General features: G+C 42.8%; 1 protein-coding gene across 1 annotated transcript in view; it reads right to left on the bottom strand.

Annotated features, from left to right (window-relative positions):
* Positions 1-2801: 2801 nt before the first annotated feature.
* The window catches only part of odad2 (outer dynein arm docking complex subunit 2), a 38909-nt gene continuing 20917 nt past the window's right edge, over positions 2802-20793 (bottom strand). The window contains exons 15-21 of the mRNA XM_084034048.1: positions 20275-20429; positions 15529-15709; positions 15358-15419; positions 12896-13010; positions 9414-9602; positions 8940-9161; positions 2802-3012 (exon numbers count right to left, since the gene is read on the bottom strand). Of these exons, the coding sequence (XP_083890174.1) occupies positions 2899-3012; positions 8940-9161; positions 9414-9602; positions 12896-13010; positions 15358-15419; positions 15529-15709; positions 20275-20429 (1038 nt within the window). The 3' untranslated portion in view covers positions 2802-2898. The remainder of the gene's footprint in view (positions 3013-8939; positions 9162-9413; positions 9603-12895; positions 13011-15357; positions 15420-15528; positions 15710-20274; positions 20430-20793) is intronic.

Here is a 20793-nt window from a genome sequence, read left to right as displayed (position 1 = left end):
AAGCCATCGTCATGGTAACCCGGTACGAACTACAGAGTTTGGCTGCGATATTTCATTAAGAAGAGATTAAGAAGCAGCAGAACTTTAAAGACAAAGTAAGTCAACGTGTCTATGAGAAGTGTAAATAAGCGTCACCCGTAATGAAAGGATTTGGTTTGACTCAGGTTTCATCCAGCGTTTCTATGTTGGCTTTAACACGTCGGTCTCCAGCTAATGGTTTAAAATTCAGATTCAGTGATTGTTTCATTTCATTGATGCAAATGCATGAGAAGAACCTGGAAAAGTCGGGAGTTGGAACTGAAAACTTGGGATGGCCTGACAGGATTGACTAGTTTCTGTTTTCTGTTGAGAAAAGCTCAGCGCAGTGCGTGGTTTCAATTTACGATGAACAAATAATAATCCAGCCAGATCATCCAAACAAGATGCTATTCTCTTCAGTAGAAATATAATGTCAGTGTTCAGTGGACATATTTTTCTCCACAATCCACAGCAAAAAAAGGAAGATTGATGGGGTATCATTTTTGCACAATTAGTTGCTGGTAAATAATTTAGTTGTAGCTCAAGTTATTTCGGCATTGAAAATGTTTTGGAAAAAATCTGAACATATCAGAAGTATTCCTGTTTTAGTGATACTACCAGCTGGAAAACCGTCAACGAAATGCAAGCAGTATTCAGTCTGTAATTAAAAAATGACTTTGGCACATCCACAAGTTAAATTCCGGCGCCGTTGCTCTGAAATCCTTCAACATGTCAACACATCCTCACCTCGATGCCTCAAATACCGACGCTCGGTCAGTGCTCCTTTCAGACTACGACGCTCTGCCTTCCCCTCTAGCATCTTAAATGGATCTAGCATCTTTCTGGGATGTGGAAGCGACGGCGTGCAATATATGCTCCGCAAGTTAAGTTCTGAAATTAATTCTTGAATTAAAAAAAGGCAAAAAAAAAAAAAACAAGAAGATCTAAAAATAACAGCCAAGCACAGAAAAGTACGAGGTGGATGAAAACAAAAAACATGTCATACGTACCTCCCTCTTTTAAGGCGTGTATTTTTACGCTAGCTGTTCCACCAGCTTTCAGTCCTCCTGCTGCGCTAGCCTAACCACATCCAGCTCTGCACTATAGCACAGATGTGAGATCGATATCAATCTTCTCAACTTACTTAATCAACCCGACTCCCTATTCCTTCTAAATTATGATAAATTCAATTTAAATGAGTGCTAAAAGGAAAAGGGAGCTCAAATTAAGAGACATTACAAAGCTGAAAATGAAAGGACGGGAAAGAAACAGAAATTTAAAGCAGCCACACAAGAAGAAACCGATGTTTGTTTGTTTAAGTGACTAAACGCTTTTCTGTCGAACAGTATCAGATTAGACAGAGGGAATGTTGCAGAGGTTATAAAGCTTGCATCATGGAATTAAAGGGGCATTAATCATAGTGAGTTTATTTGCTCTGAGCGGTTTGGAGGCAGCGGCTTCCTTCAGCTTCTAGTTTAGGTCGGGTTTTTTTTTTTGAAGGAAGTTACTTCTTTGGCATAATAAGCTCACTCATCTACTCTCCTCCATCGGCGCTCTTCCACTGACCCCCGCTGACAGCTGGTAGTGTTTAAACTTCAAAGAGTGATGAAGATTTTCAACCACATATTTTCAATGTTTTGCTAATTTTCTATTTTAGCACGTGGCCGATATTAATGATGAAAGTCCCATGAGATTTTGCGGCAGCCTCTGTGGTTGAGTGCTGAGCATCTCGGCTAACCGGGACCAGGACGGTGGGATCAGAGAGACGGGGAGGCTGACAGACATGTGAGGGGGGCAACGGCGGTGGAGGCCAACAGTCTTTTACTGAAACCTGCTGTGCAACGGGCTGTCAAGCCTGACACGGCCTGTTTATAATAAACAAGAACAGAAAGAATGGAACGAGGTCGAGTCAGCTGCAACGACGTGCACACGCACACCATTACTATAGAGTCTGAATATGTACAGTAAAGAAAAAGATATAGGCTTTTAAAAAACAGATATTCAGCAACAAACACAACATAAAATAATAATTACGTAAAGGAAAAAGCAGAGCAATTTGTGGTATTTTTCCCAAAAGGTCCTTCATTAGATTGTTTTATAGTTGGCGCTGTAAGTGCTTTGGTAGAGATGATCCCAACTGGCAAAACATTTCTTGTTTTTACTGACAGAAATAATGAGCTTGTTTGTAAAATATATTTTATTATTTATAATAAATGCCCCAACAAAATCTGAAATTACTGTAAATAAATGTTGAGTAATGTGGAAAATCATGGCGAAATTCATATCGTCTGCAGCAGGACACGTTATCCTATTCCTAATTGTTATACATATTTCTTACGTTTTTCATATTATGGTGAGCATTTATGCAGAACACATGTGCAGACTCCCTCAATATTCCACGTTTTTGCTGCACAACCAACAACAAACCAGCAACCCTGTTTGTCTGAATGTATCCTTGCAAGTACGGTTGGGTCCACAATGTATAAGAGGAGGTTGAGCAACCCGACAACCCGGGCAGATGTGGATCTTGTTTAGAGATTGTGGTCTCGTGTGGATTACTCAAGGAATGTTAGCGCAGAGAACGCCGTGTGTTTCACGCTGAACAACGTATGGGGTATTTGGCGTGAGATCAAACATGGAGAAGAAGCGTTTATTTTTCATCATTGCAGCCGGGGAGCAAGAAGAGGGCTTCCTAAAATGTTGGTACGGGATGAAAAGTTTGCCGCTACAACGGAAGCAAGAGCGCAAATAAATACAATCAAGATAAACCATTTTATTTGGAACACATACAAACCACTTGAGGAACATTTGTAATACTTTTCTCGTACATTTTAATTCAAAGACACTTAAAACAAACTCTGAAGTTCAATAAAAGAGTCACTAAAACAGCAGCGTCTCCTGATTAGCCAGGGCCAGCAGGCGGATGTTCCGCACACAGCCGGCAGCAGCTTCCTGGAGCGTCTGATCATCAGAGGCCATGATGCAGATGAGGGGCTGTGGGAGCACAAAGGACAGAGATTCCCAAAAGAAGCATTATTTTTCTGTCAGTCTACTAATAATGCTTACATCTCACATCTCGGTAGCTTCCTGCACATGTTGCCATGTCAGCAGCAGTCACTGCACGCTCGCACCAGCATGGCTTTGGAAAGATATACAGTGGCTGTGCGGCGACAGTCTCAAGCTGCATGTGTCCCTCTGTGTGTGTGTGTGTGTGTGTGTGTGTGTGTGTGTGTCCCATTTTACCCTTCCAAACCATGCCTCAGCAAAGGGGTTACAGCTGCGAGCACACATGCTTCTGGAGGTTTGCTCCGAGGAAAGTCCTGCAGGGCAGGCTCTACATTAAAAAGCTGAGCATGAACTACACCACTTGACAGGCTCTCCGCTGCTCCAAAGGTCAGATTATATCCGACTATTAGTGGCTTGTGTAATGGATCTCGTTAGATCTCGTTGCGGAACAAGGTTCTGCGCTCTACAGAAATGTGGAAGTTACGTGGTTACGTAAAACTGAACATTTTTACGATTTTCATCCGTTCAAAGGGTTGCGTATTATGCAAAAATAAGCAAGGAGGGACACACTGGATATAATGGGACGCCACTAAGAGCCATGTGTTGTGCCCCCCCCCTCTTTATCTGCAGCAAAATCACTACATTATGTTTGTGGGCGGCTTTGGGGCTGAATCAAAATAAAAGTAAATGCAAGCATAAATACTCTGGTGCAACGGCTGAATCTAAATTTGTTCAATGTGTGCTCTTTGGTAAAATCACAATGGTGCGCCACTGAGGTTTCCTAAGCCACACTTGCAATTTTTTCAGATTGTGTTGTTTACATCCGTAATGAAGCAACGGCAACATTACATCCCTCAACTAAACACTTAAGGACTCCCTGCTCTAAACACAATGAAGCTTTGATGAATACAGTAACTGCTGGGACGTCTGAGGCACTTTTAAGCCCCATATATCAAGGACTGTTCTCCACTGAATGAAAAAGGATTTTGAAAAAGATTTCTTGAACAAAGAAATGCTGTACCCAGCTTAGAAGTGGTGTTCGAACACCATCGGGATTGTTTCCCTGGATTCATTGCAGCAAAGCTTGATCCTGAGCAACTCCGAAGACAGTATATGGACAAAGGAAATGATCCAAGAACTTAGATCCCCTTCAAAGCCGACATACAGCTACTGATTTAGACTGAGTTTACAGCAGAAGAATTATTCTAACAGCTCCTGGATAATCTCTGTTTTCTCAATTTCTGTTTCTCATCCTGCTCAGCACTGGCTCAACAAATCAACATAACAAGTGATGGGATTCCCTTGTCAGTTTCACACAAATCTAATGTCACTCTCAACTTGTATAATCATGTTCAATTATACATATTACATTTTTTCGTTCTCACACACAACTCATCAGTTTTCAACATGCGGGGTCGTCCAATAGACTTCAATTTGTGATTAATGTTGTGAATCCAAACAAAACTACTTTGCCAGGTTTTAGACAATAAATATGGTTTGGCTTTAAAAAAGGATGTTTAGTGTTCAACTTAATTTAGATGCTTAAGTTAAGTGTGTTAACTAAAAATGTTGATTCCACACACAAGTACAGCGGTCTTCTGGGTGAAAGTCCTGTGTTTGACCAATCCGTCCTCTGACTTTATCATTCTTTACACTCCGTCACCTGACGTTCTCCTTTACTCCCGTCACATTACTACAGCCACTAGCTGCAGCAATGCACCTGCAAAACTGGTGCTAGAGGGGTACGTGGAGCATCACAGTTTGATGATATAGAGTGTCCATATGTTGGAGTGAGAACGTGTTCCCAAAAAAAAACCTCTCAGTCTTCATTGCGTTCATAATGCATGTCAGAGCAGAACTAAGCCTGACCGTGACCCCTCTCCACCGTTACGTACGAACTTAAAACATTTGTGTGGTTAGCAAACAACCAAAAGAAGCTGAAAGAATACATTCCCAGGATTTTCAGCTCAAAGATAAACAGTAAAAGGGAAACAGATGAAAGATGAGGTGAGCCAGCGTGTGTGTGTGTGTGTGCACGAGAGGGCTGTGAACCTACAGTACGAGTCCAGTTAAAAACTGAGAAAATAATATCCTTCCTCCTGATTATAATCACATCATTTTGTGGAAAAAGGCAGACGGCAGTCCAAGACGTCAGCTCCTCTCAATGCACCAGTGTCGAGGAGTCGATGTGAAACATTTGCACTCGGGTTTTTATATGATTTTTAAATAGCATCCAAAACACCTCCGAAAGCAAACTTACATCCACACTCTCCAGAAAACATGCAGCTCACTAAACAAGTCTCTTTTGTGAAAAGAGAGGATGCCTGAGAAGTGCCAGAGGCGGCGTTTTTGCCAACCTCATAGCATGTTATTCAGACGTCGCCAAATAAGGTCTCCCGAAGCGCACAGCTAGGCTAAGATAAGCGTGTCTCTCTTTGCTGCCTTTTTTCTCAAGCTTGCTCTTTCCCTCCCAGCTGGGAGGAATATAATACGCCGCTTGTTAGATATTCCCTGACTGTGGTAACGTGAACACTTGCCCCACATTTGCAAACTGAATCGTGAGTTTTTGAGGTTTTTGCACTTCAGAGAGCTCCAGTGAGTCCTGACCTCCAAGAAGGGAGCTGGGGAACACGCTCGGGGGTGGGGGAGCTCCCAGACTGCAGGCGTGCAGTCAGGGAGAGCTGCACATATTGCTTCATTTGTACACACGCACACCTTATCGCACACGGAGGTGTCACGGTGTTAAGTGCGCTCTGTTGGACCGAGTTTGCCTGCAGGAGTTCAGCCTTAAATTCCCCTGTGCCCGGTCTGACAGCCATTACGGCTCCATCAACCCCCCTCTGCCCCAGCATTCCCATGTTTTAGACTCCACTCTGGAAGCAAACGGCACAAACAGACAGCAGTGTTTAGCTGGGCTGAGGGGAAGTTGGTGAGGGAAGTCAAGGTAAACAACATTCCCTGCAGCCTCCAGTGAGCCAGAGACGGTAAAGCTGCTTTTTCTGTGTCTCTAAAGAGGAAGAGGAAAAAGGAGGGAGGGCTGATTTCAAATCAGTTTCAGTCTGAACTTTGGGCCCCAGAAGAACATGGCTTAGCGTTACTGGTGCAGGCGTGAGAGAGAAGCTCGAAAACATTACACGCCATGGATGTCAAAAACACGGTCGTCATAACAGTGCAGGCCGCACACAGTGGCTGTATCTTCAGCTCACCACACCCACAACCTAAAGTCATGTTACACGCAAACCCACAGGAAACTGTAGAAGTAAACCTGGGATGCGCCGCTGACTTTGTATTCCTTCCCTAATACTTGAAAGTGCACAGTCACACTGCAAGGCTGACCCTGTAAGAGAGAAAATATATTTAAAAAAATAAAGCAAACACTAACCATGCCAGGGCAGAAGTGTGCTCATGGCAACAAAAGTGCAAACGTTTTTCTCATTTACATTAGCAAAGGCCTAAAATACATAGCAGGACCTGGCAAAAGCTACGCTCTGGAATACCTTCAGTTGAAAATTACCAATAATTACCATCCGCATTTTGTAATTTTCATCAATTTACTTCACAAAGCTTTCCTCATGAAAGAGCCTCTTTAATACAAATAGCTGGCTGAAGCTGTCTGCAAGGATTTATGGTTTCAGCAAACAATCTGCAGTCCTTTTGGAAGCGACGTGAAGCACAGGAGGAGGGCATGTTGATTTTGTACATGACACAAAACGAAGCACATCCATATAAAACTGCGAGATACCAAGAGTGGATGTCAAATGTCAAGGTGAGGGTGAGTCATCCCTCAGGCTAGAATTCTCTTTTCCCTGGTATGTTATTTCCTGTGAGAGCGAACACCTGACACGGTCCGATCTGACAGGAAAATGTGTGGACGGACATTTTGGGCAACAAAAGGACTCGTGAATGACAGCAGGTTGCGTCCAAGACAAATCAAAGTGTTTTATTTAAAGAGGTTTAATGCTCTTAGCATTTACACTGAAGAATTTAATTGTTTCTGGACCAAATTTGAAGGTTTTGGGAGAGGTAAAATAAAAGACTAAGACGGGTCAACTAATGTGTTTTCCAGTGTGAAATACTTTCTTTTCTATGCTTGATTTCCCCTGTGAATCTTAAGGGACTGGGCCATACACCATAAAGTGTGCTAGAGGGGAAAGTTACTTCTTTAAACCAACTGTGGAGTAAGAGAGACCTTCGCTCATTCGAAATAGTATACTACACGTGGGTGAACATGTTTTGAGAGCTTCTCCGTGGCACAGAAAAGCTCTTTGAAATACAGTTGCAATAATAAAAGAGGTAGTCCAGAGTTTTACACAGGGCTGTAAATTAGACACAGGGCGCTGTATCAATCCTCGATAAACCCTCTCCAACCTATTCAGAACTATTGAGGATATTGTTTTAACACATTCTCTCTACCCAGCTGCCTGTAGATCATGAAACAGAACATTACCGTGCACACTGAATCGGGGAGATTGACAAGCTCTCACACTGTAATGTTTCCTCAGGGGTCAGGCAGGTAAGTATCGGCCGCCCTCCCAGACTGGCTGAGACCAAGGCCAGACTGAACAATGAGGCTGCCTGTGTTGTGTTTCCATGTCTGAGATTAAGAACAAATACAATGCTGGTGCAGTTACGTGGCCTTTGGTAATTAAGCTCTTTAAAAGTCCAAAAATACATTATGGAGTAGTGTTGCAATTCTTAACTGGTACATTAATAAGGGCAAACACAGAGACAGATTAAAAAGGGTGGTATGTCATGCATTTGCACACGCACTCACGCCCAGACACACACACACACACACACACTGGATTTTCAAATATAGACACACACACAAAAAAGAGGGCATGTCCAGTTTTTGTCGTGGCTCAAACTACAAAAAGCATTCAGCTTAACGACTTTTGTAAATTGGACATAACTCTTTCGGAACACCCAATGTTCAGTCCAGCTACCAATTATGGCTAGTGTTGAACCACATACACTGTAACAGCAGATCAAGCTAAAGTACACCATTTAATGAACATGGGAAAAAAATATCTGGCTGCAATGGCATAACCACTTCATAATTTATATCGCAGTTGTTATTTAGGAGGGGAAAAAGGATTTAAACTGACTGCGGCCACTAAAAAGATTTCTCATGTGAAAGTCTTTCAACATGAAACATGATTGAATTAGAGAACGAGATAGCAATGTTTTCCCCAAAAATGCTGAAACACATGATCGTCTGTGACTTGATCTCAACATGAAATCGCTACATCACTGTCAGGGACAAACATAAATCGTCTCTGGAGCGGAGCATGGAAACAGCCTGATAGGCTCAAATGTTAGACGAAACAATGCTTGTTTCTTTTTGGAAGAGCACGACACAACTGCAATGATGAAGAGAGCTGGCGGATGTTGCTTTACAGAGTCGAGGGGGGAAAAAAACATTGTTCTCTTATAGCTTTGAACAGCTCTGACCCCAATCTTTGGTCTGAACCATATAGCTGTTGCATTCTACCCTGATGTCCAGGAACAGCCCTTAGCAACAGTTACCCCCAGCTACAGCCCTTTGACTTGTGCTGTAATGGCATCTAGGGTCTACCGGAGAAATGGCACTGCGCACACACTGAGCTGTTTGCTTTTCTGAATTCCCATGACGGCTAGAAAGTGGAGTCATGTTTCCGCCACCGAATAAAACCCACTTTGTTTCTGCTCCATCGGTCAAAGGCTCTGAAAATAGGCACAGCTTTTCAAAGTTTATTACCCAGTGTTTTTTTCACACATTGCTAAAACAAGGGGATTGGGAGGCCAAATCACATTTTCCTCAATGTAATTTTGCCAAAGTTAGATTCAAACGCACCAAACAAATTAACTGCTAAATGATCTCAAAAATAATCTGAAGTAAGCAGTCATAAATCCAGCTTCAACAGCACTCTCACCTGGACCACCTCTCTCTTGTGCATGGTGATGCAATTGTCGGGGTCCTTGGATAGCTGGTACAGGGCCATCGTGGTGCTCCTGTGGACTGCCTCGTCTTTTGATCTGAGGTAACGCACCAGTGGGGCCACGGCCCCTGCATCGCCGAAGGACGCCCTGTTGCTGCCCCACATGCAGCAGTGGCCGATGGCATCAGCCAGGTGGCGACGGAGCCTGTCATCAGTCTGTGGAGAGGAGAACAGGATGCTATTGGTCTCCAGAGACCTGTCTTTACAATGCAGAGAACAACGAGCTCTGCCACAGCTCTGCAAGAGACTCCTGGCAAAACCTCACTATGTTCTTCTCATTAGCTGAGTTTATGCTGCACTGAGGAAGAAAAGGCCAACTATTGTAAAGACAGTTATTTGTATATTGACAGTAAGTGCAGTGTTGTTGAATAGTAAAACCTTCTTGTTTGTCTCCAGCAGTGTACTTACCGTGTTAGTCAGCTTGGCCAGCAGCGGGACTACCCCGTGATCTGTGAGGACTGCCAGATTCTCCTTGTCTTTGGCTATTTTGGCGACGGCGGCGCAAATGCTCGCCAGCACCTCGTTGTTTGTTGACTTCAGCAAATTAACAATCAGCTCCAACCCGCCGACGAGGGAGCGCACCATTTCCCCTGCATCCTATAGGGAAAGAGTGTGTTATTAGCCGGTGGTGCTCTGTGAAAATGAACCAGGAGGATGATGAAGAGGGAGGAGGGATAATGACTGAGGAAAGAGAAGACATTTGAGTAATGCAGACAAAACAAGGACACTAAATAAGTACAAACAAAGTATTTACATCAGGCAACAATCAAAGGCCCATCAGTGCAAACCAACCAGCAGGGCTATCTTTATCTGCGTGGAACAGATGCTTTCAGAAACAACAGCACCCTCTCCTACAGTAGAACTGTGGTGTGGATGTGGGCGAACAAGCAATAAGTTTGACATCTTTGTCAACCTCTCCTCCTGCCACCCCGACGTGTCATAATGAAGATGCCACATAGAATTTAGAGCTTAGAGGTGACATTTAAAATGTTTGTCTCGCGCTGACACACAGTGTAGACTCACGGCTTCATGGTTTGAGCTCATGGCACCAGCTGGTACCACAGGCCTCTCAGCCACTTATGGGGCAATGCCTACCAAACCAACAGGCTGGTAGGGAGCGTCGGAGAACCACAGCGGAAGAGCTGGCACAAACACTGGCTTCAGTAGGCTTGGCACATCAGGCCGCTGTTTAAAATCACAACTCACCGTATCGCCAGCCACGGGAGAATACATCAAGGTGGCCGAGTCTGTAATGTTCAGGGCTTTGAAAATAGAACAGGAATTTTTCCCAACAGCATACAATTATGGAGGACTAGATGCGAATCACAAAGCGCACTTAATTGGAGTCCACTTCAACATGAATCTAAACGTCTGTAGCTGATGTATGGCACAACACTCTGGAGTAAAGCAATCAAAGCGTTTATGAAGTGCACTCTATGGTTCTTCTTCCATCTTTAAATGAAGGGATTTCATCATGTTGAGTGCTAACGAAAAGCAGTGGAAGAGCTACTTTGGGAGAGCTGGATGGACTGTTGTGTTCTCTTTAACAGAGAACTCACAGCTGAGTTCAGGCCAGGGTGCGGTGTATGGGCCCTGTGATGCCGTGCCAGTGGATGAGCCATGTGTGCAGTGCAGGGTAGGGAGGGGGGTGCCGGGGCCAGGAGCTGACCCCCCTGACACACAGGAAGCCCTTCCTCAGGAATACTGATGACGGCTGGCCGGGAGTCCCTGTGACAGAGGAAGCTCTCTCAAGCCACCAGCTGCGATAGACTAGCCAGAATCTCTTTCATGGACTGGACGGGCCCCCAGATCTGAAAACCGCAACATTATGAGGCTACACACGGAAAGGCCTTTCTCGCTATCCTCTCCCTCTCCCCTCCTCTTACCCAGGATGAAATGAAATAGAAAACACATTATCTGCTGTGCGTGATCTCAAGCTGAGGGGAGCAAGCCAAGCTGAAAATGGCAGAAGCGTGCCCCGACCCGTTCTCTGGAGCAATCAGGCTTCTATAACATATGATGTTTATAATGTAAAGGAAAATAAATCAAGCATCTAAATGTGCCCCTGCATCCAGGCAAATTAATGATACAGCCCATTACGTGTGACTGCGAGGGTTCTACTTCCTTGATTGGAGAAAACAGATAATTGAATGATTCTTTATAGTACTTGTATGGTAAGTGAGTTTAAGTTGCGGACTGGTGGGCACTGAGCACAGCGTCAGTCTGTGTCTGTGGAGGGGCAGCAGCACTCGATGAAGCATCCAGCAGATGCATTTATACCGCGGCTCTCTCATAAATCCACTATGGAACTGCTAACACAAACCACATGGGATTTTTATCTAAATAACGACTGCACCGAAGCAGCTGTATCAGGTTCCTCAAGACGATGGGCCGAGAGCGCTATTTAGCTCTTGTCGTTGCCCCCGTCCCAGAAAAATCACCCCAAAAGCATGTTCATGAATTTCCCCCAAAATTGGCACACTGACGTCCAGACAAACATTGTCAAACTTTGTTAGCGCTCAATAGCGGGTCCACAGTCCCCCTCTCCCTCCATATGGTTGCCATGCATCATTTTCGCTCCACTTCTGGGCCAGAGAAAATTCCAACCAGAAAAAAAAAAGTTTCACCCCCAAGACACCTGTCTGGGCCCAATATATCTGTTTAAACTTAACCAGATTGTCCCACTGACAAGCTGTTTACCTTAATCACAGCGATAATCTAATAGAACAACATTACGTCTGTAGTTGGAAATGATACAAGCGCTCAGGGGATCAAAGAACCGTTAATGTGCAACTGAAATTAGAGTTGACTGACAACACTGCTGTGTTAGACTATGCTAAAGGCCTGTGAAATGGCACAAAGGCGCTCATAACGTTTTACAGCAGTACTCCACTGATGAAGCATTGGATTCCGATGAAATTGTCTGACGCAGTTTAAAACATTAATGGAGGTTGTGAACTATTCAATACAAATAAGTGTTTGTGTAGTTTTTGTTTTTAACATACTGATATGGGATCAGTACACAGTATCAGCTTAAATGCTAGTTCAGTATTGGAATCAGGAAGGACAAAATGGTATCGGAACATCTCTGGATGCCCGGAGCATCTATCTTCCAGCATAGACGAGGAGCAGGCTAAAGGCCTAGTAAGCTAACTTCTTCCTAACTCCACACCCCCATATTGTTTTCATTTTAAAACTTATATTCTTCAGCCCCAACTGACTCAATATGAATCACTTGAAAACATTTACAGACGTCACACAAAGCTCCCACACTTTATAAATATATTATGCTTATATATAATTTCCTATAATGTAATATTACTCCCTATAGGACCTACAAACAGACATTGATGTGTAAAACTGGTTCTCTTTAAAGAAAATGTGAAAATGTGTTGCCCATAGTTATAAATTCTACAAGGCACCATATTAAATACTAAGGCATTTGTGTTTTCATTCGAGAAGTGGGTTCACAGAGACTGTTTGGTGTGTGGATTGTGCATCTCTGTAACTAGTAGCATGTTGAGGGAAGATTTTCAGCTGGGAAATCAGAAGCCATGCCACAGGATATTACTCAGTCTTTCTCCCTGCCTGCTTCCCAATTCACCAATCACAGAGTGCCAAGGAGGCTCCTCTGCTTCATATTAGCCTGAGGTTCATGTAAGCCCCCTCTGACACAGCTCTGCCCTTGCTAACCTCCCAACGGCAGCAGGTTGGAGGCAGAGCTTAGGAGACAAGCATGGTGATATAAGCAGGCTTCTGTTCTTTGAGTGGGATAATTCTGAAACGACACGAACTCTGCAGACCTCTTTGATTTAGAGGCATCTTTGTGCCTTTGGTGAGCTTCACTCTGCAGACAGAGGCACAAAACAAATGTCTTTGCTGTACTGTACCTTGGCATTTTGAATGCATGGACAAAGGGCCCAGGCAGCACTTGACTGAACATCTGCACTGGGATTTTTCAATAAAGACCACACCAGGCGGACACCATCAAGCTGGTCGATGATTCTGAAGGGAGAGAGAGAGAAAAATGAGTGTGAGAAGGGAGGAAAATAGAGAAAACAGAATGAACAAGAGAGAGGAATCCTTTTCTGCTTGAAAAGGGAGTAACTCATTTGATTGTGTCTGTTTCTCAGAGCTCTGGTTGCGTTAGTCTGGTCCAGCAGCAGGATCAAAGCATCGATCAATTACAGCATTGGCTTTTCATCACAACTTGCCTTCAGTTCATCTCTGTTCCTCTCCAGGCCTGAAACCCACCCACTGTCTGCTCACTCAAATCACTCTCCGTGGACGAGCTCAGCATTGCCAGGGCCAAAGGTTAACGCACAAACATCTGTGTATAGTGCTTCATACATGGATTTATAAATAGAAACTGAGACAAACTTACACTTTATGTCGGTGGCCTGTTTTTCAACCGGAGCCAAAAAGAGGACCTCTTTCCAAATCAAATAGAGCCAGAGACAGGTCGCTCTATATTTCATAGGGTCTGAGTGAAGTTTACTTAGGCATGAACTGTATTTCATGTCGTATACATGACTGTAGTCAAAACTGCAGTCGGGGTCTGGGAACCCAAAGAATTACACCACAGTGCACCCGTTGTCTGGTATAAATAACATGTAACGTGTTCCCCATGTGTGCTTCCACCAACAAGGCCGACATTGAATGCTGTCATAATTACTTAAACACTCCCTAATCACAGTATCTCCGTGACTGGCAACGAGCGAACACTCATCAGGGACGTCCCCTGCGCCATATGTCTTCCCTTTGCACATAAATCAGTCTACAGGGATCATAACATCAGATTCCCGTCTACAGGGCCTCTTAAATCCGGACCAAAAAACAAAAGTGAGGCGTCATATCATCTGCCAAAACAGCTTCGTCTTCCCATGAAGCAGGTATGAAACAGATTAGCAATGAAGTTGCAGCTGACAGTGATGGATTAGAGGAGAAGACCACAAACCCTCGAGGCATTAAACAACGTGTGTTCACTCTTGTAGCTAAACAGGATTCATTGGAGGAAGTGCTATGTCATTAACCGCACACTGCCTACTGGTTGGGAATGAAAACAAACATGGGAGTATTTCATGGAAAACTTGAAAGTGATCGCTGTTTGTTTTGGGCTTCCAGTAGTTATGGATGACCTGCATCTGAATGATGATGAGAGAATGATTGCGTTGATCAACAGAAGGTGATATTAGACAGAAAAAAAATGCTTCTGTTTGTAAAATGAAGTCATGTTAACTGACAAGAATGTCGTAGCTGACCGTAGCATCACCATCATATGAGTTAGCTAACCAAACGCCATGAAAATACTGGGAATCACAAAAAGACAGTGTTGGGTTGGAACAGGAAACAATCAAATGTGAGGTATGTTAATTGCTCAGCAAACTGCTGTACATATACATGTCTCAAAATAACCCAACACCACAAAACATACAGCACATACAAGCAGCCATTGATATAAGAACTTCCTATTTACAACTTAGTGTGGAGGCTGAAAAATGACACAGCCTGGCCTAAATATACATAACGTGAGAAAACACGGAGAACATGATGAACCAACATAAAACATGTCTCCACTTGTGTGAAGTTTGCCACAGTTAGTGGCTTTATTTTGACATGCTTCCCTTTTTATTGAACCCCTTGGGTTTTTCCTCCAAACAAATGTAATAGGCTTGTATGGTAGCATTAACAGCTAAATAACAATGCAAACTCAGACATTAAGTTGTATTTGTGTCCAGTGCTAATTAAGAAGGATCTTGTAGTCCATAACAGCCTTGTAAAAGCAATGAGACACAGATGGAAGCTCCACAATGTTCTGTAATATCGAGGGTGCGTTTAAATGAACACAGAACAAAGACTGCTCTGGACTGTGACTCACTGCGTTTTCCCAGCCATGTTGTCTTGGACAGGGTAGGGCAGAGGTATGCATGTCTGACCAGTGAAAGTCCTGACGGTGACCACAAAGCTATAGTAAAGCACTGGGAATTACACCACAACCATATTTAACACAGCAGGTACAATAAACAAAGCTTTTAAAATCTTTCATTAAGCCGGGGATGAAAGAGAAAAGTACCTGCAGACTTACAAATTAAAGGAACATAGATTTCTCTAAGCACCGGCCTATGGCAGGTTAATGATACTTTGTTTGGGTCCTGGAATTGGTGTTATTCCCTTGTCAAAACATATGACGTAAATACACGGCCAAGAATATGTTATGGAGGTAATTCAGTAATGACGGTGAGCGAGCCACTAATGACGTTTTACGAGACAGCTCACATTGGGCTGTTTGCCTTGTGTAAACTGCACTCTAAATGTGAAACACCATGTAAGCTGGTTGGAGATGTAGACTTACGCCATGTTGTCCATATCTGTAGCACAGGCACCCACCGCCTTGGTTACATTCACAAGCAGTGCCTGTTAGAAAGACACAAAACAAAGTAGACGCATGAATCAATATACCGTAGGAGACACGGTTTTAAGAGGAGCTGAGCTTTAATGAAGCAATAGAAAAAGATCAACATGCCTGGTTTGTTCCAGTGAGCAGCTTAATTAGCGACTTGATGCCTCCACACTTGCGGATGGTGTTCTTGTTAGCAGGTATCAGGGCAAATTCTCCCAGAGCCCCTACTACATTCACCAGAACCTCTTCAGGCTGATCAGTCAGCAGGCCAACCAGGGTCTCCAGAGCGTTGTACTCCTGAAACCTTTCAAGGGTGGAGAAGAGGGACAGGTGTTATTATGACTCATCGCTTTTGTTATTACTTCAAATGATAGAAATTAATGAACAAGGAAGAGGCAATCTGTGTTATAGGCATAGCAGTGCTTATGAATGTCTGCATATACAAAATTGCATAGCAATCCAACTGGGGATGTGAAAAGTCAGGGGATTGCCTGTTCTGTACCAAATTTAGAGAAACTTTGAACAATACTGCTAGATGAAAAGCCGGGGGATCATCAAAGTCATTATGATTCATCCTCTGGGGACCATACATGTCTATAAAACTTCTATGGCAATCCAATGATTGTTGAGATATTTCAGTACAGACGAGCCGACGGACTGACCAACAGACCAACACTAGGCTAAAATGCTATTGGCTGTAGCAGCTACAGTGCCCTCGGCCACACGGGCATAGATTGCTTAATGTAACCCAGCAGGACAGGCACTTTTCCCACGGCTGCTCACAGTTGTCCCTTGTACGTACTTTTCATAGCCAAAGCTTTGCTGCGGTTTGGAAACTTTCCCTCCCTCTTTTATTGTGATTTTTCCTTGTTTGCCAGTGCTATAGAGTGGTAAACTACAGTAAACATTTAAAAGGGATATAATGCGGTTGCAAAAAACCTCAACAAACCTCTGATGTACGGTTAAGTTCTATGACTGTTTTTATTCACAGTTACGGTTGCTGGCATCATGGTCCGTAAGCTATTGTAGATGGCCAAGGTCATTTGGCTTTGGTCAGGGTCCACGGACACACAGCCTATTCTTGCAAGTGAAAACACTGCTAATGAAAAGAGGAGCTGCCAAAGTTAACTTCATTGAAATTCGCCCTCAAGAAAAAACACTGTTTTTTCCTATATGCCATCACCGAAGTGTCATCTGCAGTTGCCTACAGTCGAATTATCTTGTAATCACAGACATAACATTTTGATAGATGAACGCTATGTCGTGCCTATTTTTGTGAAGCCGATCCCAGCCGAAGTAATTACGTGATGGCAAGAATAACACGACATAAGGCTGCCCGAAGCAGCTTCCACTGCAAACGCTGGCTCCACACAGCTTATTAGGGCCTGTCAGAAGACACAGGAACCACAGAGGGGCTTCTGTGCGGCAGATTTGATGATTGATTGTCTGCCTTCCCCTTTTCTCATTCTTCTCCGCTCGTCAACCAAGTGCCGAAAGCTCAAATGCTGCCTTTTATAACAACTGGTGTTTTAAGGAGGGCCCGAGTAAAAGCAAGACATTTCAGGGACCCAGTGATGCTTAGCAAAGACCACGTAGAGCTGCTCGTTCAACCTGCAATTGGACAGTGAGATTGATCCGTTTCATTTGAAAGGAAACATCCGAGCACTGAATAACTTGGGCAGAGCATAGAACTGTTGTGAGGTAAGGAGAAGTATCATTTGGAGGGGCAATTATGGTGTGCTCATCATAGGTCTGGAGCAGAGGTAAGATGGTGGGGTAGTCAGTAATTGGAAGCGAACCCCACAATTGTGACCCCAAACATTACTGCGCTGGCAAATACAGCCAGAGACTTGGCAGTGGTGACTTTCCATTGCAAAGTTATTCCCTCACTCTTTTGTTAAGGATTTTTTACAGCATTTTGTGTGTCCATAACACCTCGGCATACAGCTCAAGGGACCGCATATCGATGCGAGCATAAATCTGCACAAAATAATGTTTTAGCCTTTCCAACAGGACTTTTTACAAATGCATTTTCGTAGTACAAATGAGCTTGGCCCAGGTATAGCCCTCTCTGTAATACTGGAAGTCCTACAAAAAACACGCGCTTATGTGGTCTTTAAACAAACACACTTAAGTTATGAATGTAATTATATTTTCGGGGCATCAATCATCTCTCATTTTGATGCATCATTAATCAGGAAAATGGCTAACACATGCCGCTACTTGTCTTGAGTGGAGGTCCCCGGACCTCTATACTGTACAGACCACGCAAATCATCACATGAAAGAAAAAAATCATGTTGTTTGCAATGAGTCACGAGGTCTGTTTCATTTGACCTGGTACTTAATGAAAGAAAAGGGGAGGAAAATACATCTCTTCCTCTCACTATTGCTGTAGCAAAATATATTCCAAAATGATTTTCATTTAAGTACACCACTCAGCCTATGATTGATTCTGAAATGAGCGCATGGCCCTGAAACCCTGTTACCATTAGCAGCTGACAGTAATGACTCGGTCACTTCATTCCAAGCTTTTGCCTGACCTAGACATTTTAAGTGATTCAAATAAGCCTGAGAGTATAAAAAAAACAGATCCACTTACACATTCAAGTGTGCATTAAAAACATTTGCCGTGCATCATGATGGTTTCCTCCTGAGGAGGTGGCCACCTTCATTCTCACCAAACAGCCCACATCGTTGAAAAATCAAAATAAAACATAAAAGACACAGGATTGAAACCACAAAATGACTACTCTATTCCTATTACGGCACCTTTTTTGTGACATGATAAATTTCGAGTGATAGTTTTTGCAAATGAAGTGTCACTAAATGTGATTTCCATGTGACTAATGGCATCATTATAATTATTTATTTTACTGTATTTATCAGTAGCAAATTAAGTCTTTTACATAGCACTAGTGTGAGAAGTCATTACGTATGGCAGAGTGCCTGTACTGGCAGCAAGTGTATTAAACTGCCACATTAATCATGGCAGTCGAGTTCGTTTTGTCATCATGCCAAGCTGCAGTCAATAGGGCTCCCAATCTGTGCCAATGTCTTGTTTTGTTAAGAACATAATATTTATTTAAAAGCTTGATTTTGTACCATCTTAGTAGAGTAAAAGCCATGCCACTATCTCTAATCATTCAATGATAGTAATTATTGAAGCTCACATTGGATTTTTTCTGGCTCTCAGTCAAAACAAAAGACAGAGTTTGGTGACGACGTGCGTAGCATTGGATGATGGGAGTTTTTGACTTTACCACCAAAGCCGTCACTGCAGTCAGTTTTCCTAGGTTAGGATTACTTCTGTGGTCCTAGTTCAAGAGTCAAATTATCCACAGATAACACTATGTATAGCTAACTACACAACTCAACAAAATGTATTAGATGTAGTTGTTTTTAGATATTTAAATGCTAAATATTATACCTTTAAATAATTGAAAAATTCCCCTAAATGATTTTCTTTGATGGTGTGAGTTAAATAGACAGTGATCTAATCTGATACGTCTTGCTTCAAAGGAATGTTATTGTCCTGCTTCTGCTCCTGTAAAGGAATCCTCTCTTAACTCGATGTGACAGCAGACACTCAGTTCCAGTTGGGAGGATTCAGACTTTAAATGTAGGAAATCATTCTGTCAGTTAAGATATATGACGTGAAGAAAGATCCTTGCGAGTGCTATTGCTCCTTTTTCTTGTTATTTTTAGAATTCCATTCCGTCACCTCAGCGAATAGCCTGAAACTTCAAAAATATTCCTTATCATAAAGATTATTAAAAGAAAGTGTCCTATCAGTTTCTTGGCTACACCACAGAGAATAGGTTTTGTATTGATCAATATTTTAGCAAGGTATTAAATGACTGCATGTGGGTTATATATTATGTTCGCTGCCTCACACTGAATAAGAAAATAAATGCAGTTAAATCATTCTTTCACTAGTGGAAATGTACGGGGCTGCCAGGACACGGTCTCCAGGCATTATTTATTTTAGAGGGAAAAATACTGACTTAAACATCACCTGACACTGAAGTACAAGTCAAAAACCATTCCAGAAATGTCACTGCTGAACGAACCAGTCTAACTGAGACTTAAATAAACCTCTGCCTTACATGACAAATGATTAAAGGCTGTCAGCCATCGTCTTCTGACATTAGAAAAATCACCATCACACGGCTGATTCTTTCAGCATGCCTACGTTATGTTCAGTACTAACAGGCCTCAGCTCACACATCACTTATGTCTATAAAATCAGCACGTTGACTTGAGCCTTTGCTAATGGTGAAAAAGACTGAATTCTAGCAGCAAACGCTCACATAAAAGATCAGAGCTGATAGAATCCGTACAAAAACTTTACATTATACGCAAGTAATCACTTTTATCAGACACAATGGTAAAGAAAAGGGAGATATGACCACAGCCTACAGTATGAGTGGAAAAAGTGACAAAGCTGCTCGTGAACCAATAAGAGCCCCCCATAAAAGTAACATATGTGCTGATGGCATGATGACCATAATGCATGCAGCGTCAGTTGAACCTCTTACTGGTGTTCTGTTTTCACATACTGCAAGGAAACTTAGGAGACCTTAGGAAACACATTTTCCAAATGTTATAGGAACATGTGGGTGAAATGCCTAATTGCTATCAACAGCCTATACACTGTGGTCCATTAGATTGTTGTTACCATGGACAACATGATTTATCAAAGCCGTACTAATTACAAAGACATAGTCATGCACCTCAAATGATATCGCAATGATGCGTTTCTGTATCTCTGGTATGTTAAGTGTGTGCATTAGTAAGTGTGTGTGTGTGTGTGAGTTTGTGTGTGTTAATGAGATGTAATAAGGTGAGACCTTGAGTCCCGGCATACTTAGCCACATTCTCCATACTGATGGAACACTTCCAGATGGCTCCGGTGGCCGCGGCCAGAAGCTGCTTGTTGCCCGCCTTACTCAACAGTGAAACCAGCGGCTGCAGACCTTCGTACTCTCGCACCAGGTCACGAGTTTGTTTGTCCTCCGCACACTGCAAAGCAAAAAAAAGGGGTTAAGTTCTACATTACACTCCTCTGGAGACAAAGCCTAAGAAAAACTATCATTATTACTTACTCTGTGTCTTTTTCTATGGAAGCACATTTAAAAAAATAGTCTGATCTAAATTGTTTTCTTTCCTGTGTTTGTGACTGGAGGTGAAACATAAAGTTTTGGCAGGATACTCTTTCTAAGATCCTTATTTCTTTTTCATCTGTGAAACAGGTGGGAAAACAGGAAGTGTGCCACGACATGATGTTCTTAATACCACTAAAAACATTCACTTATTATTAACATAAGAGAAAATGATCCTGGGAAACTTTTCTTACCCGCACCTGTTTCACAGATGATGTTTTTTT

Source organism: Eutrigla gurnardus (genome assembly GCF_963514095.1).
Source record: "Eutrigla gurnardus genome assembly, chromosome: 18".
Classification (NCBI taxonomy): Eukaryota; Metazoa; Chordata; class Actinopteri; order Perciformes; family Triglidae; genus Eutrigla; species Eutrigla gurnardus.
This window is presented reverse-complemented; position numbering and strand designations above follow the sequence as displayed.